This window comes from Colletotrichum fioriniae, assembly GCF_027942845.1.
Source record: "Colletotrichum fioriniae strain IMI 355084 chromosome Unknown scaffold_3, whole genome shotgun sequence".
Taxonomy (NCBI): Eukaryota; Fungi; Ascomycota; class Sordariomycetes; order Glomerellales; family Glomerellaceae; genus Colletotrichum; species Colletotrichum fioriniae.
The window spans coordinates 1,871,547-1,895,570 of NW_027076839.1; the positions used below are offsets into that span (position 1 = coordinate 1,871,547).

At 56.4% G+C, this 24,024-nt stretch overlaps 12 protein-coding genes and 1 non-coding gene across 13 annotated transcripts; 6 read left to right on the plus strand and 7 right to left on the minus strand.

The window, feature by feature from the left end:
* Window positions 1-35: 35 nt before the first annotated feature.
* N0V96_003402 lies at window positions 36-136 on the minus strand. The gene has a single exon. It is a non-coding gene; the product is annotated as a tRNA-Ser (tRNA).
* Window positions 137-492: 356 nt separating this feature from the next.
* On the minus strand, window positions 493-2,372 carry MSM1_2 (methionyl-tRNA synthetase; the record flags this gene model as incomplete). Its single annotated transcript, XM_053191177.2, has 3 exons — window positions 493-801; window positions 855-2,125; window positions 2,186-2,372. The coding sequence occupies 3 exons, from the start codon at window positions 2,370-2,372 to the stop codon at window positions 493-495; spliced, it is 1,767 nt and encodes a 588-aa protein (XP_053051602.2).
* Window positions 2,373-2,677: 305 nt separating this feature from the next.
* On the plus strand, window positions 2,678-3,259 carry N0V96_003404 (uncharacterized protein; the record flags this gene model as incomplete). Its single annotated transcript, XM_053191178.1, has 2 exons — window positions 2,678-2,723; window positions 2,793-3,259. 2 exons carry the CDS (start codon window positions 2,678-2,680, stop codon window positions 3,257-3,259), a joined length of 513 nt encoding a protein of 170 aa, XP_053051603.1.
* Window positions 3,260-3,540: 281 nt separating this feature from the next.
* Window positions 3,541-5,409, minus strand: RAM2 (CAAX geranylgeranyltransferase alpha subunit; the record flags this gene model as incomplete). The annotated part of the gene is made up of 3 exons (XM_065756828.1): window positions 3,541-4,421; window positions 4,509-5,222; window positions 5,358-5,409. 3 exons carry the CDS (start codon window positions 5,407-5,409, stop codon window positions 3,541-3,543), a joined length of 1,647 nt encoding a protein of 548 aa, XP_065614595.1.
* Window positions 5,410-5,866: 457 nt separating this feature from the next.
* On the minus strand, window positions 5,867-7,441 carry ERG12 (Mevalonate kinase; the record flags this gene model as incomplete). The annotated part of the gene is made up of 2 exons (XM_053191180.2): window positions 5,867-7,150; window positions 7,232-7,441. The coding sequence occupies 2 exons, from the start codon at window positions 7,439-7,441 to the stop codon at window positions 5,867-5,869; spliced, it is 1,494 nt and encodes a 497-aa protein (XP_053051605.2).
* Window positions 7,442-11,354: 3,913 nt separating this feature from the next.
* On the plus strand, window positions 11,355-12,146 carry N0V96_003407 (uncharacterized protein; the record flags this gene model as incomplete). The annotated part of the gene is made up of 1 exon (XM_053191181.1): window positions 11,355-12,146. The coding sequence occupies one exon, from the start codon at window positions 11,355-11,357 to the stop codon at window positions 12,144-12,146; it is 792 nt and encodes a 263-aa protein (XP_053051606.1).
* A 542-nt stretch (window positions 12,147-12,688) lies between these two features.
* Window positions 12,689-13,376, minus strand: RPL38 (60S ribosomal protein eL38; the record flags this gene model as incomplete). Its single annotated transcript, XM_053191182.1, has 4 exons — window positions 12,689-12,744; window positions 12,926-13,054; window positions 13,222-13,255; window positions 13,347-13,376. 4 exons carry the CDS (start codon window positions 13,374-13,376, stop codon window positions 12,689-12,691), a joined length of 249 nt encoding a protein of 82 aa, XP_053051607.1.
* Window positions 13,377-14,054: 678 nt separating this feature from the next.
* Window positions 14,055-14,397, plus strand: N0V96_003409 (uncharacterized protein; the record flags this gene model as incomplete). The annotated part of the gene is made up of 3 exons (XM_053191183.2): window positions 14,055-14,090; window positions 14,144-14,156; window positions 14,213-14,397. 3 exons carry the CDS (start codon window positions 14,055-14,057, stop codon window positions 14,395-14,397), a joined length of 234 nt encoding a protein of 77 aa, XP_053051608.2.
* Window positions 14,398-14,671: 274 nt separating this feature from the next.
* STE24 (zinc metalloprotease) lies at window positions 14,672-16,085 on the minus strand (the record flags this gene model as incomplete). The annotated part of the gene is made up of 2 exons (XM_053191184.1): window positions 14,672-15,091; window positions 15,141-16,085. The coding sequence occupies 2 exons, from the start codon at window positions 16,083-16,085 to the stop codon at window positions 14,672-14,674; spliced, it is 1,365 nt and encodes a 454-aa protein (XP_053051609.1).
* A 486-nt stretch (window positions 16,086-16,571) lies between these two features.
* N0V96_003411 (uncharacterized protein) lies at window positions 16,572-17,039 on the plus strand (the record flags this gene model as incomplete). Its single annotated transcript, XM_053191185.1, has 2 exons — window positions 16,572-16,666; window positions 16,724-17,039. The coding sequence occupies 2 exons, from the start codon at window positions 16,572-16,574 to the stop codon at window positions 17,037-17,039; spliced, it is 411 nt and encodes a 136-aa protein (XP_053051610.1).
* A 1,183-nt stretch (window positions 17,040-18,222) lies between these two features.
* N0V96_003412 (uncharacterized protein) lies at window positions 18,223-18,778 on the plus strand (the record flags this gene model as incomplete). Its single annotated transcript, XM_065756829.1, has 2 exons — window positions 18,223-18,346; window positions 18,615-18,778. The coding sequence occupies 2 exons, from the start codon at window positions 18,223-18,225 to the stop codon at window positions 18,776-18,778; spliced, it is 288 nt and encodes a 95-aa protein (XP_065614596.1).
* A 36-nt stretch (window positions 18,779-18,814) lies between these two features.
* N0V96_003413 (uncharacterized protein) lies at window positions 18,815-19,605 on the plus strand (the record flags this gene model as incomplete). The annotated part of the gene is made up of 2 exons (XM_053191187.2): window positions 18,815-18,975; window positions 19,041-19,605. 2 exons carry the CDS (start codon window positions 18,815-18,817, stop codon window positions 19,603-19,605), a joined length of 726 nt encoding a protein of 241 aa, XP_053051612.2.
* Window positions 19,606-19,879: 274 nt separating this feature from the next.
* N0V96_003414 (uncharacterized protein) lies at window positions 19,880-22,771 on the minus strand (the record flags this gene model as incomplete). The annotated part of the gene is made up of 4 exons (XM_065756830.1): window positions 19,880-21,745; window positions 21,910-22,129; window positions 22,182-22,353; window positions 22,519-22,771. The coding sequence occupies 4 exons, from the start codon at window positions 22,769-22,771 to the stop codon at window positions 19,880-19,882; spliced, it is 2,511 nt and encodes an 836-aa protein (XP_065614597.1).
* Between the last annotated feature and the right edge of the window lie 1,253 nt (window positions 22,772-24,024).

Sequence of the window (24,024 nt, forward strand, 5' to 3'; positions counted from 1 at the left end):
GAAGTCATACCAAAAGCAAAAGATATATGCGCATGCGTCAAGGACAGGATTCGAACCTGCGCGACCGAAGCCACTGCCTAATCTGGAATCAAGGTTTGATAGCAGGGCAGCCCATTAACCACTCTGGCACCTTGACTAGTGACCTGTTGTTGAAGTTCCCCACTCTCTGTCGTCCCAAGTAGCGCTGGGCTCTAGCGCGCGCAAACAAACCGCCCGTAACAAACGCCCTCTCGACCACACCTCACAGCTCGCTCTCAAAAGGCAATCTCTTGGGGGCAACGTAGATGGTCCCTGAAGCAATTGGGTCGTCTTCCGGGAAATTCCCCTGTATCGCACCCCACCTGACACAGGCCATTTGGAGCTTCGTTTCGTGTAAATACACAATATCTACACACCATCTTACACACAACATCAACAGCGGAGATAGTACACAAATTTACATGGGACAAAAGTCCCCGTCTCACATAGCGTCCCGACCAAACGTCTTCCCACTCAATTCTCAGCCGGTTGGGGGGGAAATAGGCTGTTGAACTCGCCGGGACGTCCCAAGTCGACCGCAGGCGTTCCGTAGGTCAAATCCTTGCCAAACACCGCATGCTCAAAGCGGCGCTTACCAGCCTCAACGCCCATCATGTCAAGCAGCATACCCATCTTGGTCGGCATCACCGGCTGCAGGAGGATGCCCGCGGAACGAACGGCTTCCGACGCGTAGTAGATGACCTCGTGCTTCGCGGCCTGGACCTCGGGATCCGTCGAGTTGGCCAGCTTCCACGGTTCCGCGGCGGAGATGTACTTGTTTGCCTGGACACGTCGAGTCAGTATTATATCATGCAGGCATGTGTGCTCCATCATACCTCGGACAGAACGTGGAGAACGCTCCGAATGGCGGCGTTGGGATTCAGCTCGTCCATGTGCTGCGACATGGTCGGCGCCATCCCGTCAACCAACACCTTCAACTCCTCGCTGCCCTCGACCTTGTGCCTCGTCGGCGCACCGCCGCCGCTCTTCTCCGCCGCCCACACCACCGAATCCCTAAGCTTCCACTTCTTGCTCTTGGCCACCCGGTTCATCAGGTTCCCCACAGTCGACTGCAAATCCTTCTGATACCTTGCAATGACGAGCGAGTTTTCATAATCCGCATCCTTCTCGATCCCGCCGTCGCGCATCATAAAGTACCGCATCGTGTCCAGACCCCACCGGTCGACCGCGAAGAACGGATTCACCACGTTGCCCAGCGATTTGGACATCTTCTTCTTCCCCAGCGTCCAGTGCGCGTGGCTGAGCAGCTGCTTCGGCAGCGGCAGGTCTAGCGCCATCAGCAGCGCCGGCCAGTACACGCCATGGAACCGCACGATATCCTTGCCAATGACCTGCACGTCCGCCGGCCACCCGCCCTCGTGCTCGCGGCCGGGCCGCCACCCGGGGAACCCGGCCTTTGTGATGTAGTTGATGAGCGCGTCGACCCAGACGTAAATCGTCTGCGTCGGGTCGTCCGGCACCCGCACGCCCCAGTCCAGCCTCTGCACCGGCCGCGAGATGGACAGGTCCTCGAGGTTGTTGGACACCCACGCCACCACCTCCTTCTGCCGCGCCCTCGGCACGATCCAGTCCGGGTTCGCCTCGTAAAAGGCGAGGAGCCTCTCCTTGAGCGCCGTCATGCGGAAGTGGTAATTCTTCTCCTCGATCCACTCCACCTCGTTCCCAGACTCGATGGCCGCCATTATGGTGCGCCCCGTCTGCGGCTCGACCCGCCGCTCAATCTCGTTGTTGCCGTAAAAGCACTCGTCGCTGACGCAGTACCACCCTTCGTGCTTGGATTCGTAAATGTAGCCCCTCTCCTTGAGCAAGTGCCAAAAGTGCTGCACCGCCTCCTTGTGGTCCTGGTCCGTCGTGCGGATGAAGTGGTCGTTGGCCATGCCGATGGCCTTTGCCAGGTCGCGGAACTTCTCGGCCGTCGTGTCGCAGAACTCCTTGGCCGGAACGCCTTGCTTCGCCGCCGCCTGCTGGACCTTGGAGCCGTGCTCGTCCGTACCGGTGCAGAGGATCGCGGTCCGGCCTTTGAGGACTTGCCAGCGCTTCAGAACGTCTGCCAGGAGCATCGAGTACATGTGGCCGACGTGGGGTGCTGCAAGAGCCAACATGTTAGCTTTGGCCTAGGACAGTGGTCCACGGGAAGCACACATACACGCATTGACGTAAAAGATGGGCGTCGTCACGTAGTATGGCTTGTCGCCCTTGCTGTCGGAGCTCGCGAAACGGCGTCGCGATGTCTGCCCGTGGGTGCACGAGGGGCAGACCCAGGGCGATCGCATCGCCGGGATATGGCGGCGGTTGCGGAACGCCGAAGCTGGCGACAGCCTTGCTGGTCTCATTGAGTCTGTTGTTGTCGAGCTTACTGCCGGAGAAGCACGCCGTCGAGAGCTGGGATGGGCAAGTTGCGTGAGGAATCGAAAGCTTGCAATGCTCCTCGCTCCAAGTGCACCGTACGGATTGTGTCGAACGATAACGGCCCAGAGCTCTTATCGGCGCGCGATCCCTGTCTGCCCCGCCAAACTTCTTCCCGAGTCCTCTCAACACTTGCATTGTTGCGACAACACCGCCGAGTACACAATACGATTCCCAACTTTCCTCTTCCAACACAACTTGGACTGAAACACACGAACAAAGTATTGCAATCATGTCTCTCCCCTCTCGCGAAACAGAAATGAGGGCCTCGGCCGACGGTACTTTCAACCAACCCCCACCAAACTCAATCGTCACCTTATGGTAGAACTAACACAAACCCTCCCCAGCGGCCTCAAACTTCGCAGACGCCTACTACGAAGCCCTCAACCGCCGCAAACAAGGCGGCACCCTCGAAAAATTCTACACGACAACCTGCTCTAAATACCCGTCCCCACCCGACATCTCCATCAACGGCGCCGTCCTCCAGGGCGGTCCCGACGAGTACGTCGCCTTGCTGGACGCCCAAGGCGTCGACGTCCACCACGAGGTCGAGTCTCTCGATGCCCACGTCGTCAACAGTGATTTCTCGCTAGGGTGCCCGGAGCACCTCCAGCGCGGCGACGAAAAGGGCGCAAAGTGCAGCATCATGGCGCAGGTCACGGGCAGGGTGCACTATGGTAGGGGGCGGGATGCCCCCGCAAAGACGTTCAACGAGGTGTTTGTGCTGGTGCCGAATTGGGATACGTTTGGCAAGAATCCACCGAGGGGCGCGAGGCGGTGGTTGATTATGAGCCAAAACTTTCGCGCGTTGTGAGATGGGGAAGTCTGGAATGGGTCTTTTGGGATTATAAAAGCGAGAGCGATGATGACGAGCGACACGACGTGTCCTATACGGCATATGAATAGAGGTGAGATTTGCCTTGTCTTCTCTTCTTTGTTCGCCTGCTGACTCCGAGACAGAATGGACTTGACCTGGGACAGCAGGCATAAGCCTGATGGGATGTATAGAAATAGGCCCGACGTAAGGCGTCTGCGCACGATCAAAAAGGGGTGTCTCGATTCATAGAAACAGCAACGTCGATAGCAATGCAAACCTCACGCCCCAAGCTGCTGCTTGCGGTACTTCCAGTATCCCGCCCTCACAGGATCCCACTTGGCCGCCAACCGGTCCAGGTACTTGGCCGCCTCCTCCTTCTGCCCCTTCTCCGCCAACACCTCGGCCAGGAAATCCAGCGCGTGGCTGCTGCGCACCTCCTCCTCCTCCTCCTCCTCCGCGCCGACATTCTTGACAAACTGCCCCGCAAACGCCTCGGCCGTCTCGAGCTTGCGCCCTCCCTTGACCAACACGCCGCGCAGGTAATTCCACGCCGCCTGGTTCTGCGGCGCCAGCAGCGTCTTCTCCTCGACGTAGCGAATCTCGCGATCGACCACGTCGGCGGGCACCTTGGGATCGTGCTCGGTCGCGTGCGAACCCTCTGTAGAGTTGGCCGGGTCGCTAAAGACGAGGAAGAAGCGGTGCGACCATGCCGAGTTGTTGCGCACGTCCTCCTCGACCCAGTTCTGCGTCGACAGCAGCTCCTGCAGGTTCCACAGCCCCAGCTTGCGCACCAGGTACTGCCTATAGCTCCAGACGTGGTAGTTCTTCGTGTCCTCCTCGAGCATGCGCGTCAAAAACTCCGTCTCGGACCGGCCGAAGCGCTTCACCTCGTCGGGCGTCGCCTTGATGCCCTCGTAGTAGTGGTCCAGGAGCAGCTGCCGGTGGTGCCAGATCTGGTAGTTCTTGATGTGCTCGAGCGAGACCTCGTTGAGCCACTCGATCTCATCGGCGAGCGGGGTCTCGAGGGCCCGGACGATCTTGAAGCGGTACAGCCAGACGGTGTAGTGCGCCGGGTTCATGGAGATGACGTGCTCCGTGAGGCGGAGGCATCGCGGGCTGTATTCCTCGGCTACCATGACGGCGCGGAGGTAGCTCATGACTGGAGGACAACAACGGTGTCAGTGGCCCAGAATTGTAGCAGCTTGCAGCAGCCAGACAAGGATGTAAGAGATTGTGAATTATTTACCCTCGGCGTAGTCCTCCGGATAAGCAATCGTAGCCAGCGCACCCTCGGGCTCCTCAGCAGGAATCGGCACGACGTCGTCCCACTCCGGGTCCGTCGCGTACGGCCCCATCTTGTCGCCGTAAAGCTCCTTCCTAATGGCTGACATCTCTCTCCGTCTCTGCGTCTCCTCCTGGATATCCTCTTGCGAAATCTCCTCGAGTTTGCCCGTGGCGGCGTCCGTGACTCCGGCGCTCGCAAGCTCCCTCCGCTGAAGGAACCTCCTGTGCAGGATCTCGAGCGCGGTAAGCTGAGCCTGCTTGGCGGCGCGCGCGGCGAATTGCTCGAGGGGGTACTCGCCCACGTCGCGGCCGTTCTTGTCCCTACCCCAGTCGTAGACGCCGGCGGCAGCACTCGCGGCACCACCTTTGTCGGCCTGCGTCTTTTGCCGGTCGAGGCGGCGGATGGGCGGGCTCTCGCGGTTGACCTGCTTCCAGAACTCGCGCTCCGCCTTGTTGTTGAGGCAAATCTCCTTGCTCGCCACGCGGCGTACGAGGCTCGCGTTGACCCAGGCCTGTCGCTCCGCGGGTGTCAGGCTGTTGAGTCCGCCAGCCTCCTCTCGCTTTCGCTCGTGCGGGTTCGTCTGGTAGAAGCGGTGGAGGGACCGCTCGTTGACCGTCTTTGGTGGTTCTTGGGCTGCGGCTTGGGCGGCGGATGATGATGATGGTGTTTGCTTGCCTGCGTCGGGGGAGCGTAAGTCAGCATGCGGGAGGAGGAAGAAAGCTCGGAACCAGAGGTAGTGAGCGACGAGGAGGGTCCAGAGAGAGAAGCTGTATGATCCGACGAGGAAATATACGGCTGATGCCAACGTACTCTTGCTCTCAGCTTCCTTGGCTTTGGAGCTGACCTTTGATTTGGCGGGCATGTCTGCGGTTGGCTTTGGGTTATGGCGGGGTTGAGCTGGGCCAGCCGAGATCAGACTGTCTTTGGGCTGTGGAAAATGCTCTCCAACGGCCGATACCCCACCACGGGAAGATGCCCCCTGGACTTTTTGACACCAGATTTCTCCCCAAGACATATTTCAGTTGCAAAAAGTACCGCTAGGTCCAAGACAATTGCAATTGAGGATGCATCCCTCGTGCGACAGTGTCAATCAACAAAGCATTAATTTAAGCACCGCAAGGTGGACTTCTAAGCTCTCAGCGCCGATTAAAAATAGATACATGAATCCGCACCCAAAGCTGTTCCCTTCTCCTCCTCATATTATCATGTCGTATGGCAAATAACCCAATGTAGCCAGTAAATCTTCCCCGCCTTGCGCCATGGCACGGCTGGTTGGAAAAAGGTAGTGTAGAAGCAGATTGAAGCTTGTCGCAACCTCATCAATGGCTCTCGACTCGCCAGAACTTCCAGCCTTCTCGCTCGCCTACGCCCCCGTGAACGCCCACCAGCTTCTCGACGCCCTCGTTGCCGTCGGCATTCAGGAAGCTCTCTTGGTCGATTTCCATGCCGCCATCATTGTCTTCGTCCATTCCGTTCTTGAGCACTGCCGGCCAGAGCACGCCAACGCCATCACCGCCAAGCGTTGTCTCGAATTTTTCGTAGCCTTCGTCCTCCAGTTGAGTTTCCAGCCGGTTGAGCTTGTCCTTGGGCACATCGGGCTTCAGCAGAGTGATGGAGCAACCGCCGCCGCCAGCGCCGGTCAGCTTCGTCCATCCAATGCCTTCGTGATCCACCAACTCTCTTATCCGCTCCAGACGCGGGTGGGACACCCCCAAAGAGACGAGTAATCCGTGGTTGATCGTCATCAGCTCTCCCACCTTCCGTAGACTTTCTTCCTCCTCGTTGTCAAATGTTTCATTTCCAATCAGAGTGTCTGCCGCACGCGTAACTTTGTCGATGGCATCCAGGATACTGCCAACCAGCTCCGGGTGCGTCTTCTTGAGCTTGCCGACTTTGGCCACTTCAAATGCCGTCGACTTGGCCTGCCTCGTGTCGACGAGGAGAAGGGGGAGCTCGGGGAAGTCCCAGAGAGGTCGCACGGCCGGGGGTTTGTTGTAATCTGTCCGCTGGAAGACCACAGCCTTGCCTTGAGTTGAAACGGTGTTGTCGACGCCTGAAGGGTTGCCGTGTATGCACATCTCGCAGACAAACGCCCACCGGTTGATTCTCTCCACTTGCAATCTAGCCTCGTCAGGGGGCTGATCTGGGTGTGGGCCTGACAATGTGCGCAGCTGCAGCAAAAGAGCCGCTGCCAGGCAGACGGCGATCGACGCGCTGCTGCCCAGACCAGCACCGATGGGAATCGTTGATCGCAGAGTGTAAAGACATCCTGTGAAAGACTGGTGGCCAAGCGACAGGAAGATGTACAAGAAGGCCGAGGCCGAGTTCTGGTGCACTTTTCGTACTTGGTCAGACTTGTGTGGTGATATCTCGGCGAGGTTTGGTTGGATGGCTGCAACCAGGTCCGGGTCAAGCTCCGTCACAAGGTCGTAGTAGGACTTCTTCTTTGAAGGGTGCTGGAAGGTGGCCCACGGCAGGTCGTCGATATTCCATGTGTGTTGGAGGTCGATATCTGGGAAACGGAGGGAGACTGTTCTCCTCGACTTGGAGAGGGAGGTGACGAGAAGGTATGATCGCAACGAGATGGCAGCGGCGATTGCGGCCTGTTGGTCCGACGTGGGTCAGTAAGAACATGGGCCAAAATGATGCAGGGGAAAAAGGGGGGATTTTGGGCGCAAACGTACCTTGCCGTGAACGACGGCGTGCTCTCCAAAAACGATGACTTTTCCAGGTGCCGAGACCATGAAGGCCGGCATCATGGGCGTGGACTGTTTGCGTTCCATTTTGAGACGATGCGCCAGGTTGCCGTTGCCATTTACATAGGCGGCGGGTGGTATGCCATTGATGGCAATGCTGTCAGCCCCGTTTCGCGTTTCTGGAGCAAAGACAGCCATGTGACGCGTTGCTCGGTGGTGCAAATAGTCAAAAGCCAAGGTGCGCGAGAGAAGCAGATAGAGGTTATCGGTATCGTGCAGTTGTTCGAGAGCCGTGCTAGAGGTAGCGCATAGGTAGCCCAACCGTCAGGGTCGTCTAGGGGGTGCCGAATGGGTGGTGCTGTGAGGGGTCAATTGGTGGGTAGTAGCGGTAGCGGAGCGAATCGAGACAATGGCTGCAAGATGGGTCGTGATAGAAGGCTTGACGAGGCGGGTGGGTGTTGGCGCAAGTGGTGGAGAGCGAGAGGCAGAGAGAGCGAGAGAGGGTGGTGAAGCAGAAAAAAAAGTTGTTGGGAGAGAGTGTGAGAGAAGAGAGGCGGAAGCGGAAGCGGGTGACGATCAGCGGCGCGTGAGTAGGTAGTAAGAAGATAGACAGGAGGATGGATGCAGGACTCCAGGAGAACTTGAGAAGGAGTGGTCTAGCTCGTTGGTAATACAGTAATCCAAGGACTTTTATTAGAGGACGAGAGAATGGGACGCTGGATTCAGTTAGGCAATTTAGCTTTCCTAGGTTCCGGGGGGTGGTGGATGGGCAAGCCGCAAATTAGACAACGTGGTTGCGCAGCTGCTGGAGCTCGACGTGGACAAGGACAAGGAGACTGGAGATGGTCTCGACGGGTCACCATCAGACAGGAAACATGGGGAAAGACGATCACCAGAGGGGGGTAAGAGCAGGCAAGGTAGCGTGCCTACGGGATACTTTTGTTGTGATGGATAGTCCATACTTGGCGAGAAAACTGTGTCATGACCGACGGAAACTGGGGGTGTGAGGTTGATTCAAACCTGCTCTGCTGTTCGAATGCCTAGACACCCGAGCTTGGGGGCTTACGGTCTCCCTACTGCTTGGGAAGAACCTTGACGGACAGAGAAAAGACGGTATCGCAATTGAGACTTGATTTAGATGCCATGCGGGAGAACGGGGGTCCCAGTCCGGGGGTGGAATGTTTCCAGATCCCGTGGCGGTTGGTTGTCCAGCCACAAGAAAAACTTTTGGAAGCTCTCAGGGTCGACTCGATTCGATGGAACTAATGGAAGTCCACGCCCACGCCCATGCCTAGGTAAGTGCCTCGTTGCTCATTGGGCCAAGTGCACGATGCAGGTCTTGTTGGGACTTGGGACGAAACGCAGCTCCGGGAGAAGCACAATGATGTCCTCGAAACGTTAGGTATGTACTTGGTAAGTTGCTAACCTTCCACAGTAAGGGCTATGCTTCCGTCTGGCGCGTGACGGCTTTTGATGATGTTGCCCGTCAGTCATTACGCTTACTTGTCATCAATAATGTTACTTGGGGGTCCAACACAACGTAGCCAGGGAATAGACCGTCGAATGGCCTATACTTGGTACCTTGCTTCCTTGCGGCACCACGCCGTGCCAGCATGACGGCTGTGCTCCTCCATTGGCTCGCTCTCTCGTCTATCCCCTGATGACTGATTATGTTCCCGGCCTGGTGGGCGGGCAGTTTCCCGGCAAGCACCCGATTGCCTTGACAGGGATTGCTGCAGGTGGAATCCGTGGAACGGTGGAAGGAGGGCAGCCATCAATGGCGACCTGCTTCTTGCCTTGCACTAGCTCTGTCACCTGCGGTACTTGTACTTGTCTGTGGTACGGAGTACTTCGTACATGGCACCTCACGGGCAGGTTCCTTTGCACAGGCACTTCTTACCTTCAGGATACATTCTGTCTCCTGCACAGCCCTGATGGTGGGGGACATGACTTGAGTACACCAAGTTGCCCAAGTTGGGAACAGGAGCTTTTGATAGCGCCATATCCAACGCCCAGCTGCTCGAGACTGACGTTTCGCATGCGAAGCTGACAGCTTTGGAGCTCTCGAGCTACTACCTGAGTGGTTCCAAACAGCAGCTGAATCGACTCTTCTCTCAAGGCTTCGATTTAATGCTGACTGGCTGCCTGGTACCTCTATTGCCCGTAACTGTACGGTAACTGTACGGAGTACGGAGTACCTAATATGTCTTCCATTCAAAGCGATGCGAAGCAACAAGCCTCGCGGCTCATTACCAGCAGTCTCCAACAGCACCATAAGCAAATCAGGCTTGCAGGCAACAGCTATGGGCGTCTCCAAGCCACCGCCGAGAGCTTCGAGCTTACGACGGCAGAATAGCCCAGAAGTGCCAGACTATTTGACGACGACCCCTAAATCGCCAACTATGTCATTAGGGCGATCGAGCGTCGTTTCGTCTGATGCCTTTACTCGTTCGTGGTAAGGGCTGTGGTAGCACCGATCTGCTCCAAGGGCGTCCGTCTAGGCAATTCACCCCGGCCAAGAGCCTCTGACCAACATGGGCAGTCCGATGCGACCAACACCACCGATCACGGACTCGATATGCGTTCACCCAGCCACTAACGAAGAGATTGCATCGTGGATGACACAGAGAAAGAACCGAGACTCGAGGCGGTGAAGCATCGCGGCAACTACAATTTCAGGGGAAAGGGAGAACGAGCGCCAAGGGGTTACGACAACCCGTCACACGAAGCCCTCTTGTCTCTCCAATTCGTAACACCTTCATCGTTTGGCAGCGCCGTGTCTCGGATTGGGAAACGGTCTGCATCGCCGCATCATATCGAGAAGGCTCAAGTCAACTGTCTCGATGCCAGCTCTCGTGAGGCTCGTCGAGAAATGCAGCGGCGGCCGTACCTGGAGCACCGTTTTCCACCAGACATCAACGCTTACCGGCAGGCAGTGGATGCCGCGAACACAAAGGTTGGCTTATCGATACCCTGCCGTTAGATCCCTCGCCGGGCGTACCGGGGAGCTTTCAGCTTGACCACCGAGGCGCAGACTGCGCAGTGCATTTGCGGGTCTATCTCCTCACCTAAGGAGACTTGTCGATCGCCGAGCACGATAACCAGAAACAAGCAACCGCTTGGCAGGAACGGAGGCCGATGATGTTCTCATCTCGCCAATGCTTTCAAGCGCCCAATTTCAGCAATCATGGCTACATGCTGCGTTTGCGGTAGTATATACCAAGGAATGACACCGCTGTAAATGACTTCGCATGGAGCATTGTGAAGAATATCGCTCTCAGGCTCATGGACAGCCTCTACTCTGCGATTGTCAGATCTCAGAGATGACCCAGAAACCGAAAAGCTCAATATGCTTGAGCCATTGTAGGCGGATGCTCCACAACAAGCGACGAGATGCCGACTTAACCAGTGTCTGACCACATCAACGTGCCATGGGAGCCAACTTTTTCGTATTGCGACTTAGCTCAAGTAACGACGTGCAACCTTGCGTAGAGCTATCAAAGACTTGGAACCTTTACCTACAGACAACGGGCAAAAGTATAATCCATGGAGGAAATACTGCAACGGCGGGGTAATCGTCCAGGAGAGCCAAAGCATTGAGGGGAAGTTCGAGCTTGCTTGGCCTCTTCAGACGGAAGAACAATGCATGTGAGCTTTAGGCTGTCACACAATTGAGCCTATCACTAAGCTACCGGCTCCTACACTAACCTAGGACCGTCACGTCTGTGCCGCTCCTCGCCGGGCGTCAGCGTCACTCGCCCTGCAACGGTATCATCCTGCAGCCTCGCCGCCCCGCCATGTGGACTTTCATACTCCATTATCTCCTCGGATGCTCCGATCTTGACTTGAGCGGATAGAAAACACAAAGACTTTGGCAAGGCCTGAAATTCTTCCCGAGACATCATCTCGAGCAGAGAGAGGCCCTCCCCTGTATCTTTATGCTCGAAGCTCCAAAGTACCTTTGTACTATCCCCCGGCCCGCACCGAACCCCGCGCGAAGAGCTTCCCGCTGACCCCGCGAACCCCGGAATTGCCGTCTTCAACTCGATATCTCTATCTGCAGAAGAAACCAAACTCGCCCTCGCCGTCAAAATCGAACAAGCTCGCAACTATGGCTGTGACGGAGCTCGCCCTTCTCCAATTCAAGGGGCCCCTCACCGAGGAGGTCAAGGAGCTCATGGACTACTGCCAGACCGTTCAGGACACTTGGGTTCTGCGGCAGAAGCCCGGCCTGCCGCCGACCCGGATAGAGCGCGGCACCGCCATCCTCCAGCAGGTCGAGGACCCGACCGTGGTACTCCTGGCGGCGCAGTGGGATTCGCCGCAGGCGCATGGGGAGTGGATCGCGTCGCCCGAGAACCAGAACGTCATGGCCAAGCTGATGCCACACATTCACATCGAGGGCCCGCGAAGCGTGCTATTTTTTCACATTGACGCGCCCGTCTTTGCGAAGTCTACATCAGCGCCACCAGAGACGAAGGAAGGGGCTGCGGAAGCGGAGACGGACTCCAAGGGCAAGCAACCAGAAGCGACGGTGCCCGAGGTGGAAGAGAGCAAAGTAGAGGGCAAGAAGAAGGCGCAAGACGAGCCGCCATCCCTCCTGACGGCGCCGGTGCTCAGCGTCGGGCGGTTCGGGGTGAAGTCGGAGAAGAAGGAGGAGTTTGTCAAGAAGTACGCCGAGGCCAAGTGGATTGTCGAGGAGTCGTCGAAGCCGTTCCCCGTCCGCGGCGGTTGGCGAATCGAAAAGGCCGCCGAGGACCTCGAAGAGTATGTCATGTACTGCGGCTGGGAGACGGTGGAACAGCACAAGGCGATCGCGGAGCATGAGGGGTTCAAGGAGTGGGCTGGCATTCAGGAATTTGTGACGGGGACGGACATTTGGCACTACAAGCGGCTCATGTGAGGTGCCTGTGATGGCAGAAACGTCGATAAACCAGAGACACGGAGCCTTTGGCGTTTAGATGGTAGATGGCCTCCGAGAGTGTTATTGGCGCTGTCCGGTTTTTAAGGGAGCATAGCCGTTGGGGAAAGGGGGCACGGGTGGTGACAGTCCTTTGTGTTCAATGGTTTCTGCGTTGGCGGGAAATGTCTGACTAGCAACAAACGTTGACACAGTCTCCATCTCATCTCGCAAATTGCCTAGGTGATATTCCTCGACGCCATGTATGTGGTGACACAGGTTGCCTCCCCCGTTCCCGTACCATTCAAGGTACAGGTCTGAGGGAAAAACAAGCACTGCGCTTTCAAAACCTCATTTTCCCCAAGTAGACCGACCGGCGAATAGCCCCACGAAAAAAAACACAGAACCCAGGGTTGTTGGGGAACAAACAAGTCTTCATTCCATTGACCTCATGACAGGCTATCCGTACTCATGCTTTTTATATCCCCATCGAAGCTAAAAGTTTTTTGACGGTTTTTGTTTCGAAACGTTTTTACGGGAATCCCTTATGCGGAGGACTTGCCCTTGGGGTTCTTCTTGGGGACGTCCTTGATCTGGAGCTCTGTAAGGGGGGTCGCGGTTAGCATCAAGCTCTGTGATCTGCGAATGGCCCCCATCTGCAGGTTCTCCTCCTTTCTCTCTTTTCTCGACTGGGAGTAATGTCTTCCTGAAAGGCGGGACTCAGGGAGGGAGAGAGAAGAATGCGCCGGGACAGGGACGGTGTAGGAGGGCTCAAAACGTACGAGGGGGAAGGGACTGCTTGAGCTTCTCGGCCTTGTCGGAGTCCTTAAGGACGAGGGTGTAGAGGTGGCGCTGGCAGCGGACCTTGAACTTGATCTGGGAGTTCTTGGTGCTCTTCTTGATGCGAGCGGCTATAATTTCGGTACACGTTAGAAAATGCTGTTCCTTTCTTTGAGGTTTCCTCTTTTTTTTTTTTTTTCTCTTCGAAGCTCGTGGGTTCGTTGCGTTCAGGCAAACACTATTGTTTGTTCGGCTTCGTCGGGCAAGTAGTAGGGAGGAGATTTAGGTCATGGCATACAGGAAGCGTCCTTTCTCCGGGCAATCTCAATGAACTATAGAAAACAGCAATTGTTAGTCAAATTTCTCCCAGGGAATTTTCAAACGGACAGCAATTCAGCGTTGCTAAGTATTCCTGCGACATACCTGCTTGATATCACCGATTTCGCGAGGCATCTTGGCGGTATTTTTCGGGGGGGATTAGCGACAACGGAGGGGGGGGTCTTGTCTGGTCGGATTGAGTGGTTGCTGTCGTGAGACTTTCGTGGGCTTTTTTGGATGGAAAATTGATTTTGTGGGATGGACCCCTGTGGCAGCGAAGCGCACGGGCCAACGCTTTGCATCGAGTGTCGAGTCAAACTGGGGAGGGGGATGCATCTCTCGAGGCTCCGACCTTATCTTATCGGGGCGTGCTGGAACTCCCCAGGTCGTCGGGGGAGGTTTGTCACCGACCACACCGAGAAGCGGAGTCGGGTCCCGTCGGGTCCCACGGATTTTCAGTTTCCCTTTTCCTCCACAGCCACAGCCACAGGCAGCAGCAGCAGCACCACACCATTTCAGATGGGACGTCACTGTGGCACGCGTCACATACCCCCGAAAGCTCTCGGGGTAGACGTGGCGCTGCACCAAAACCCTCGGCCTGTACCTTGCGCATGGGTTGACGACGCTTCAACTCAATCCAGTTTGTAAACGAACACGTCGCATAACACGTTACCAAAAGTGTCCTCTAAGCTTTTCGCATGCCTTATATTTAGTGCTCTTTCTACTTCTGTTCGCAGCGTTGAAAACCTAAGGTTCCGGCCATTAGTAGCACAAGACCACCACACTGTCACTGCACCGCCACATCTACTCACGATGCCTACACCACTCGACAATGCCATGAGATCCAGGGTCCGTATATCCCACCGTGGTTGCATTTTGTCACTCTGCTAACACTTTATTAGAATGCCGTACTCGGTAAAGCCACATATCGTTACGCCCAACGAGAGAACTAATTGCTGACAATTCACTAGCATTCGGCGGCTTGGTCACGGCGGTAGCTGTGTGGGCCATCTACGGCGGCGACATGTTCCCCGCGGGGCCGGATCCCACAGGCAAACCTGAGGACTGGACCCGAGAGGAGATGAGGAGGTGGCTTGCGGCGGTATTTGCAGCTCTGTTCTCCGTCTCCGTCATTGTTTACTTACATGTATCATAGCGAAACCTGTTTCCGCAGGACAACGACACGAGAGAGGAGCTGCTGGCACGAGTGCTGGCCAACATGAGAGCCCCGAGGCGGTGAGCTGTCTCTGTGGGAAGGAAACATGACTGGTTTCACTGCGTAAAACGATTTATTTCATTTGCTTCCTTGACCCGAGGAGTCACCATCCCGTTCGTTGGGTGACCTAGTAGTAATACAAATATGTCTGCGGAGTGTGAACCCCGATAATGCTCTTGAAAGACGCAAGCACTCTATTCAATCAACTCCCCCTTTACAACTCGTCTCTTCCAGAGGTCTTGCCCACGGTAGGCTCCTCCGATGTGACCTTGCCCGTAGACTTCCAGTTGAGCGCATTAAGGCGCTCTGACAGGTGCGGGTGAGAGAAGTGGTAGGTCGCGTACATCCAATCGGCGTCCATGGAGCTGAGGTTCTGGATCTGGAGCTTGAGGAGGGATCTAGCCAGCTCAGCCGAGTATCCGAGCTTTTGGGCAAAGGCGTCGGCCTGGAACTCGTACTTGCGGCTCAAGATGTTCATGAGCAGCTTGACGACGGTATCCATGGGGGAGAGCGCATCGGAGAAGAGGATGAAGCCGATGATGATGGGATGCTCCGTGAGGAAGCCAAAGTCGGCATACAGGGAGTTATTGCTGATGAATACGGAGAAGAGGGCAAAGATGTAGAGGAAGTGAGCCTATCGTTGTTAGTATATGATGTTACGTCGATTCATGGTAACGGCATACCTGAGAGATGCCAAAGAGGCGCGTGGTGTGGCCGAGACTCCAATGGCCAAGCTCGTGGGCCAGAACGGCAACAACCTCCTGCGTCTCGCTCTTCTCAATGAGGGTATCGTAGATGACAATGTGCTTCTTCCAGGGGAGACCAAAGAAGTAGGCGTTGCTGTGGGCGCTGCGCTTGCTTCCGTCAATCACATAGAGCTCGTGGAGGGGAAAGTTCAGGCTCTTGGCAAGACTCTCGACACCGTTCTTCAGCTCGCCCTCTTCCAAGGGCGACAGCTTGTTGAACAGGGGCAGGATGGCGACCGGGTAGATTGTGATCATGAAGACTTGGAGACCGGCGGCGAACGCCCAGAGGTAGAAGAAGAACTGGTTGCCCGTCTTCTTCACAATGGAGAGGAAACCGGCGAGGATCGGGGGAGCGAGAACAAAGGCGAGGAGCTGAGACTTGATCATGTCGGTGATGAAGAGCTTGGGCGTTTGCTTGTTGAAGCCAAACTTCTCCTCCAGCACAAAGGTCTGGTAGATGGAGCTGGGCAGCGAGAGGACCTGCTGGATCATGATAAAGGCGAGGACGAAGACGATGGACTGGGATATCTCGCCGGTGAAGCGCGCCGGCGCGAACTTGAGCAGCAGGTGACCGGACCATGACCAGAGCTTGGGGAGGACGTCGAATTGGATAAAGGCAATGTTCTGGACCTGACCCCAGAGACCGCTGATGAAACCAAATTCTGCTTTGGCGCGACCGTAGGCTTGAGACTTGTCGAAAACTTCCTGGGAGACTTCCTGTTCGAGAACCTTGGGAGGCTTGGTGTTTTTGAGGACCTGGTACTGGCGGAGCGAGAGGAAGCTCTCAAAGACGAACTGGCCGACCGAGAAGCCGAGAATGAGGCGCTTCCACGGGAAGAGTGGTCGGTCCAAGAACCGCGCGAGGCGTTGAAGGAAATCCATGTTGGCCTCTCTTTGCTTTTCTTCGGATTCCGGAGGGGTTGCAAAGGAGGGACAAGAATGGAAAATATTGGGATTGGAGATGGAAAGAAGCAGGGCCAGGCTCCGGACCTGGTCGCAAGCTGGGTCTGACAGCTTGTGCTTGGGTACGGAGTATTGTTAGCTCAGGCAAGCTGTCCACAGTGAGCCGGCGAATGGAACCAAGTGGGGGCGGGCAGGTGCGGTTCGGGGCTTGCGGCTGCCGGCAGGGTCGATCATTGGCTGCGAGGACTCCAGCTTACCCCAACTTTAATTGGCTGAAACACCCGCCTCATGCAATGTCTTGCGTGCAGTTGAAGCCCCGTCCGAACGGTGGAACCCCGTTTGATGCATGAGCGACGGGAATTGCCGTTCGACTGCAGGAAAGTCTTCCCGCAAAATCTCGAGGCTGTCGATAGTGTCACTTTGAGCTCCACGCCGCTCGACGACAACCACACAATTGCCGCCAAGATGATGCGTCAATCCATCACAGGCCTGACGAGGGCTTTCCTCACCCGCCCGGCTACTCAGCCGGTGCGCGTCGTCACTCAATCGATATCACAAAGGTGCGTTTTGTACCCCTAACAGCAGAGGTGGAAGACAGCAGCTAACCGGCACCATAGGACATTCTCCTCCTTCCCCTCGTTGCGTCCGTCCATTACACCTCTCACATCCGCCTTCCGCCGGCCGAATGCCGCGCCGTTCACTCCCTCGACCGTCGATGGCGCCGTCGCCGACTTGGTCCCCACGAGCGCCATCACGGAGCACCCTGCCCTGGGCGCCATGCAGCTCCGCTGCGGTCCTCGCAACACCATGAACCGCAACACCCGCCTGATCCAGAAGCGCAGACACGGCTTCGTTTCCCGCATGAAGACCAAGGACGGACGCAAGATTGTTGCACGGAGGCGCCAGAAGGGCCGCACAAAGCTCGGCGTTTGAATGTGGCGTGGGAGGATAGAGCTACCGTCGTTAAAGGGAGAAGATGCCATGGCTGCAGACGAGGACAGAAGGGCACGATCGCCCCAAGCAGAATTCTCGTGGTACGTTTAGCCGGTACAGGGGATGGCGTGGCCAAGGTCGGGCTGCAGAAAAACTCAAGCATTAGAGCCTCCGCGAGAGGTAGTGTTCAATATGTATCAATATGAAGCCAATGTACAACATTCACCAGTGGGTTTCAAGAAGTACGTTGAGTTCTGCAGCAATAGTCAGCAGGGCCTCGTGAGGCTGCTCGCTCAGCGCTGACATCTTCGGTCTCGCGCAGGCCGCTGCAAGTACCGAACAGTCATTGCTACGCAACTGTCTGCAAAGTTCAGGTCGAGGCTGTGGTTCTCTATGCCGAGAGTGAAGAGATCATGTTCCCAGCGACGCCCTCAGATGCATGCTCTCGAGCACGGCGAAGGTGCAGCTGGCTCTGAGAAGCAATGAATGAAGCAACACATTCTATTCGGTCATCCTCGAATGGGCCCTGGCAAGTTCCATGACATATACCACTCTCTTGGAATTGCTAGCATCTGTTCAAAGCCATTGTGTCGTGCCCGCATCCTTTCCAACTATACCCGTACCAGGCTTAAAGGGAAGAAGTGGCGAGCAGCGGTCAATACAGGCGGTTGCCCGGTCCTAGCCCCGAAGCAAGGCGGACTTATTTCCCGCACAGCTGGCTATATCATAATGTTTCCCAGACCTGCTTATCAGTTTTTGGAAGACCTTTTGCTGGCTCTTGGGCCTTGGCTGTACTCCTGCTAGCATGGACAATACAAAAAGAAAGAAACGTTATCTCGATCAGCCTGAGTGTCACATGGCACGACGCGTCCAGGGATGGAGGGATCCGTGGACCAGATCAACATTTCGTCATACTCAGGGAAGCTCAAACGCGTTCTGCGCGCGTCGTCGGATGGAAAGGCAAAGAACTTTTAGCTCTGCAACTTTTTTGACTTTCGAGAGTGACATCGGTGGCTCGCCCCCCCCACGGACGTCCAACGACTCTTAAACACGGCTCCCCTTTCATAGTGCCATTGAAGGAGCTCTCATCCTTCCTATTTCCCACCTACTAGTAGAATAGCTATTCCTGTTAGACTCACTTATACCCATCCGTGCCACACGAAACAAAATCAGAGAACGTATAATGCCTCCTGAAAGACGCTCAACCGGAACGCCGTCCGGTGCCAACAAGAAGGCCAAGACTACTGCTCCCGAGGCCGAGGTCTCTTCACCTGCACCCGCATCTGCCCCTGCCGATGACGACCGCGGTAAGAACCGCTGGCCGGCCAAGAATACCCGCTGATTCAACCGTCTCGGCGTCACGTAACGCCGATGAGGATTACAAGAAGGCCTGCAAGGAGGTTGCCTATACCTTTGAGTACGTAGTCCGGTGTCCCTTTGGCACCAGGCACGGCAATGACGAGGACAAGGAAGAGTAGGAAGAGGAAGAGCCTCCAGTCAAGGGCAAGGGCAAGTCCGAATCTAAAGCAGCTGACAAGAACAACAACAAGAAGAAGAACAACGCACAAGACTAAGACAGCCGCGAGCAGCACCTCGCCTTCGTGGAACTCGAGAGGCAAAAGCCCAAGCAGAAATGCGACGGGGGCAAGACGTGCCTCTGCACCAAGCCGGCGGCCAAGCACCCGGACGTGCCCTATGTCATCACACACGCCGGCTTCCGCAAGCTCATGAACCAGTAGGTCCACTGCCAGCTCTGCGACCCGGACAGCTTCCGCATGTACACGTACGACGACCACATGGCCTATAACGTGCTGCAGGTGCTGCAGAACCTCGTCTTCGACTACGAGGAGGCCAAGGGGAACTGGCGGGAGCAGTGGGTTATCTGCGAGGCGCTGTGCCCGTTCATCTGGTATCTCAACGGTGGTGACTTTGCCATGTAAGTCTAAAGCCACGATGGACCTCATTCTCTGCTTGCATAACGTTACTGACATGTCTTCTCAGGGCCGACGACGGCGAGTTCGTCGACGAAACAGCAAAACTCATCGGCAACCTCTTCCTCGCAACCCTCGCCCGCCTCGAGCGCGAGGGCGTCCTGGCCCCAGACTCGGAAGTAAAAGACCTAGGCTGCGTCATGGCCGGCATGCTCAAAGTCGCCTCCGCCTTCCGCGGCTTCGACCTCTTGCAAGACGAGACCGTCTACAAAAAGTCCAAGAAGCGGCCTTTCCCCTTTACGGCGGAGAAATTTGACAGCTACGTCGCCCTCTACGCCAAGAAGCACGGCATCACCCTCAAAGGCGTCCCTGGGCTGAAAGCTCTCGTCGACAATCTCGACGATGAGGAGGATGGAGAGGAGCTGCCAAACGCCGAGGAACACGGCGAGGACCCTTGGGGGTGGGCGGATGCGCTAGCGTCGTATAAGAAGGGGAGGAAGATTGGCGGGGATAATTTGGATATCACGTCGTGGACGCCCGCGAAGCGGAAGCAGCATGCTTTTAATAAGAAGGACCCGCTTGGGAAGAAGGAGATTGATGCTATCAAGAATGGTATGGTTATGATGCTGGGCTAAGAGTTGGGTTGATCGTGTTGGATCGGGCATAGGTCTGGGAGCTGCTTCTTTGCGTTTGTAGTAATGAGAGATACCACCCTGTATTACTAGACTGAGACTACCGTGATCAAATCCGAAAAATTAATAATTTGACGACAGTCACCATTGACGCCGCTCTTTCTACGGGAGATTTGATCCTACCGTCCTGTTCGCTACCGGTTGATAACGATCAACCAACCCTGTCACATCAACAATTCTAAGGAGAGTTCAGAAGAATAAATGCACAATGACAATATCAAACAGGGCTGGCCAGTCCACCCTCACACGTCTTCGTATCCGTATAACAAGCCAAGAACAACTTGTCACTCGCCTCCCCGATCCAAATCTTATACCTCCCAGTGGGATTCGGCACGATCCAGTTCTGGCTAACCACATCCCACACGCTCAAATCCCGCCTCGTCAGCTGCAGTGTCACGGTAGCGCTCTCCCCAGGCGCCAGACTCTTCGTCTTGACAAAGTCGCGCAGCTGAATCACCGGCGTCTCGGGCCCGCCGCCGGGGAACTGCACGTAGGCCTGCGCGGACGCTTTGCCAGAGTACTTGGTCCCCGTGTTGGTCACCTTGACCGACACGGAAAAGACAACGTCAAAGAGGGCGGGGTTGCCGCCCTGCGCGCCGCCGGCGGGGGGACCGGGCTTCTGCGCCGTGCTGTACCCCGCCGGGTACGGGTACGTCTCCGTCTTGGAGGCGGCGACGGCGTCCTTGGCCTCGGACTCAGTGCACCAGGAGTAAATGTACCGGAAGATCTTGTTGAAGCCGGACGGCGCGACGCCCTCGGTCCAGTCGGGGATGGGCGCGGTGTATGTCAGGATCCCTTGCTTCGCGGGGCGGGCCGGCGGAGACGCGGTGAGCGCCGTCGCGGAGCTGATGGTGGCGCTGGTGTAGGAGAAGGCGGTGTAGCTGAGCCCGTGGCCAAAGGCGAAGCGCGGCTTGATGCCGTTCTTGTTGAGGTAGCGGTAGTCGATGTACAGGCCCTCGGAGAAGGTGTCCTGGGGCTGGCCGAGGGAGCCGCCGACAAGCTGGGTCACGGAGTCTGGGAGGTCGGATTCCTTCTTGGTCATGCTGTAGGGGAGGTGGCCGGAGGGGGAGGCCGCGCCAAAGACGATGTTGGCGAGGGACTCGCCTGCCTCCTGGCCGGGGAGATGGGCGACCAGAACGGACTTGACGCTAGGGAGATCGATCCACGAGTCGACGACGATTGGTCCGACAGAGTGTATGACGACCACGACGTTTGAATACTTTGCGGCGGCGTCCTGAACTAGCTTGTTGCCGTTGTGCCAGGCGTCGAGACCAGACGAGCTGCGGTCACCGTTGTTGCCCTCGACGACGTACTGGTTCTCCCCAGAGTCCGAAGTGATGAAGACAAATGCAACATCGTCCGTTGTTGGAGCCGGCACGGAGGGGAAGGAGTCGGTGTTGTAGAACGTCACGTTACTGGCCCTCTTCTTGAACGCGGTGATGGGATCGTCGAGGTAGACGTAGTCGACCGTCCCCGAGCCCCAGCCAATACCGAGCAGGCCCTTGTTGCAGGATCGATCGGCACAAGCGTTGGGACCGTCTGGGTTCGTGATGGCATCGGTGCCAAAGACCTTGATCGACGCCGACGTAGCGATGGGCAAAAGGCTGCCATTGTTCTTGAGCAGGGTGATGGCCTCCTGCGCGATCTGCCTGGCCACGAGGTAGTGGTCCGCCTGCACCTGAACCATCTCGTTGACGACGCCGCTGGGGGAGAAGGGGAAGGCTCCAGGATATAGATCTCCCACCCTGTTGCGAGTTCCCGTCGCGAAGTTGAGCGCGGGAAAGCCCGAGTCCTGGCCCATCTGGTACCAGCTCGCCAATACCCTGGTGGCCATGTCATTGATGCGATCCACGGGGACGGATCCGTTCAGCACCGCCCTGGTGAGATCGTACATCCAGTAGCTGTAGCCCGTCAGGGGAACTTGCTGGTCACCGGGGGCGTTGAAGTCCAGACCCGCGAGGGCGCTGCCTACGCCGGACATGTGTGAAAGCCAGTCGCTCATGACGAAGCCTTGGAAGCCGAGCTCGTCTTTCAGGATTCCATTGATGAGATAGCTATTCTGGCTGCATGCCGAACCGTTGACCTGGTTCCGTCAGCTTAAGTTTCAACGATTTGCACAGAAGACTTACCGCGTTATAGGCCGTCATTACAGACCCTACGCCTGCATGTACACCATCCGCAAAAGGCCACAGGTAGAGCTCATGAAGTGTTCGGTCATCTGTCGTTGTTAGTCAACAGACCAAGCACTGGTTCTCTCTCTGCCGTCAACGTACCAATGTTGGAGCTGTAGCCCTGCTGCAGAGGGTTATACATGCGATACATCTCCTGCTCGTTGCCGATGAGGTGCTTGATCGTGGCGATGACGCCCTGCTCCTGAACACCCTTGATCGTCAGAGCAGCAGCCTTGCCCTGCAGCGCAGGATCGGCCCCGAAGCCCTCCCAGTTTCGACCACCGCGGGGCTTTCGACTGGTGTTATGGTTAGCTTCTTCATGGCGACATCATCAAGTGCAGAACATACCCTATGGGACCCACGCTCGGTCCTAGGTAGACATTGGCACCTTTGCCTCGGAACTCCTTGCCTATGGCAACACCGCGAGCGTACATCAAGTCCTTGTCAAAGGTGGCACCAGTCGTGATGCCAGACGGGAACACCGTCACGTTGTCGGCTTGACGGAGACCGGTTGCCGAGTCTGCGAGGCATAGCTGGGGGAAACCGACACGGAGGGCGCTGCCAGAGTTTCCAACGCAGCGGCTTGGCTATAGTTAGCAGGAGTCAAACATTCTGTGGCTGATAAACGTACCCTATGCATGTCAGTTGAACTGGTTGTACCATATCACTCATAGTCAAGACTCACCCATGAAGATGCCAGTTCCGGACGTGATATTGGTCTTTTCAGCCAACGTCATCTTATCGACCACAGCTTTCGCCCTCCTATAGCTGTCTGTCCAGTCCGAGGCCCAGCCGCCGTACGGCGCTGGGTAGTAGGGCGCGGCGACATATCCGGCAGGCACATCGGATCTCACTGATATCACGGCGGCGTCGCAGGACGAGATCTGACTGGTGAGGAGCGCTACGGCCAGGGACTTGACAGAGAATGTGTTTGCCATGGCGGCGGTCGATTGGTCTCGTTACCGCAGGGCTCTTACAGGCTAGACTCGAACCAATGATATAGGTCACGAGAGAGAGCTACGTCAACACAAGCGGACGAACAAGAACTACAGAAACCGCGGCATCGCGAGCACCACCATTCACTTATATACTACGCATGGGATATCCAGCTACTGGCGGATCGGTAGCTCTCACTTATCATTATGACTATACACGCCAATCACGGGCCCTTACAGTCCGCGTGGTATAGGAGGCAAGTGACAACAGACGATCCGCTTGGCAGCTCTGTGGGCTCTACTGACCGCAGGGATATGCAGCCATACCTGACAGCTCATGATGCCCTGATAGCTACCAGAAGGGTCCAAGAGCATTAGAAAAGGGCAGATATTGCAACGTATCAAGGTTGTGGATTGCTCCCTTTGGGCAGCTGTGCTGGATTGTTCGGGCCTATGCTTGTCAGATATGAGCGTTAGAGTGGTCGATCGACATGTCGCGTAGACAAAGTATGGGTTGATACGACAGCGCCAGCGATAAGTCAGTGCAAGGCGGGGGAAATACCACCCTTTCGAGATTCTGTGTTGTAGTTTTTTTGGTACAAAGGATCGATTCGGTGTCGAACCGGATTAGCGGCCGAAACCGCCTCGCTTCGGGCGGGAGTTGGTAGGTGGGAACCTGGGACTTGGAGTTAAGCGACGGCATTCGCAAGTCCCCGGGGAACAATGACAGTTCAGTTGCCAGCGAGGGCGTCGACTCTGGTTGAGAGGAGCGGTGGGTATGACAAGATTAAGCCGTGAAGAAGACCCACGCTCGAGGCCCAAAGGGTCGACAAGACGGCGATAATAACCGCAAATGTCGACATGGCCGATCCAAGGTGGCATGCAAACTGGATGTGAAGATCTCCCTTGTTACGTGCAGGGTGGGCGCTTGGTGGGAATGCCTGGCGAGCTGTGAGCGGTCAGCAAACTGTAAAAGGGAAGAAATACTGCTCGTCCGGGCTCGGCTCCGACGCGGGGAGAGCTGTCAAATTGTGGCCGGGCGTTGCATTGCGCGCGTGGTTCACTGGGCAGGCCGCAGATGTCTATTTCCTTGAATAAGTGCATATGCAGCATGTAAATGGGTGTGTACCATCGGCGCGGTGGTACAAGACGGACCTCGTGATACCCCAAGAGGTCTCTGCTTGGGGTCTGCCTCGTCCACCAGATCGAGTCTAGGGCACTGCTGAAATTAGGAAACTCGCAAGCGAAGAGCACCA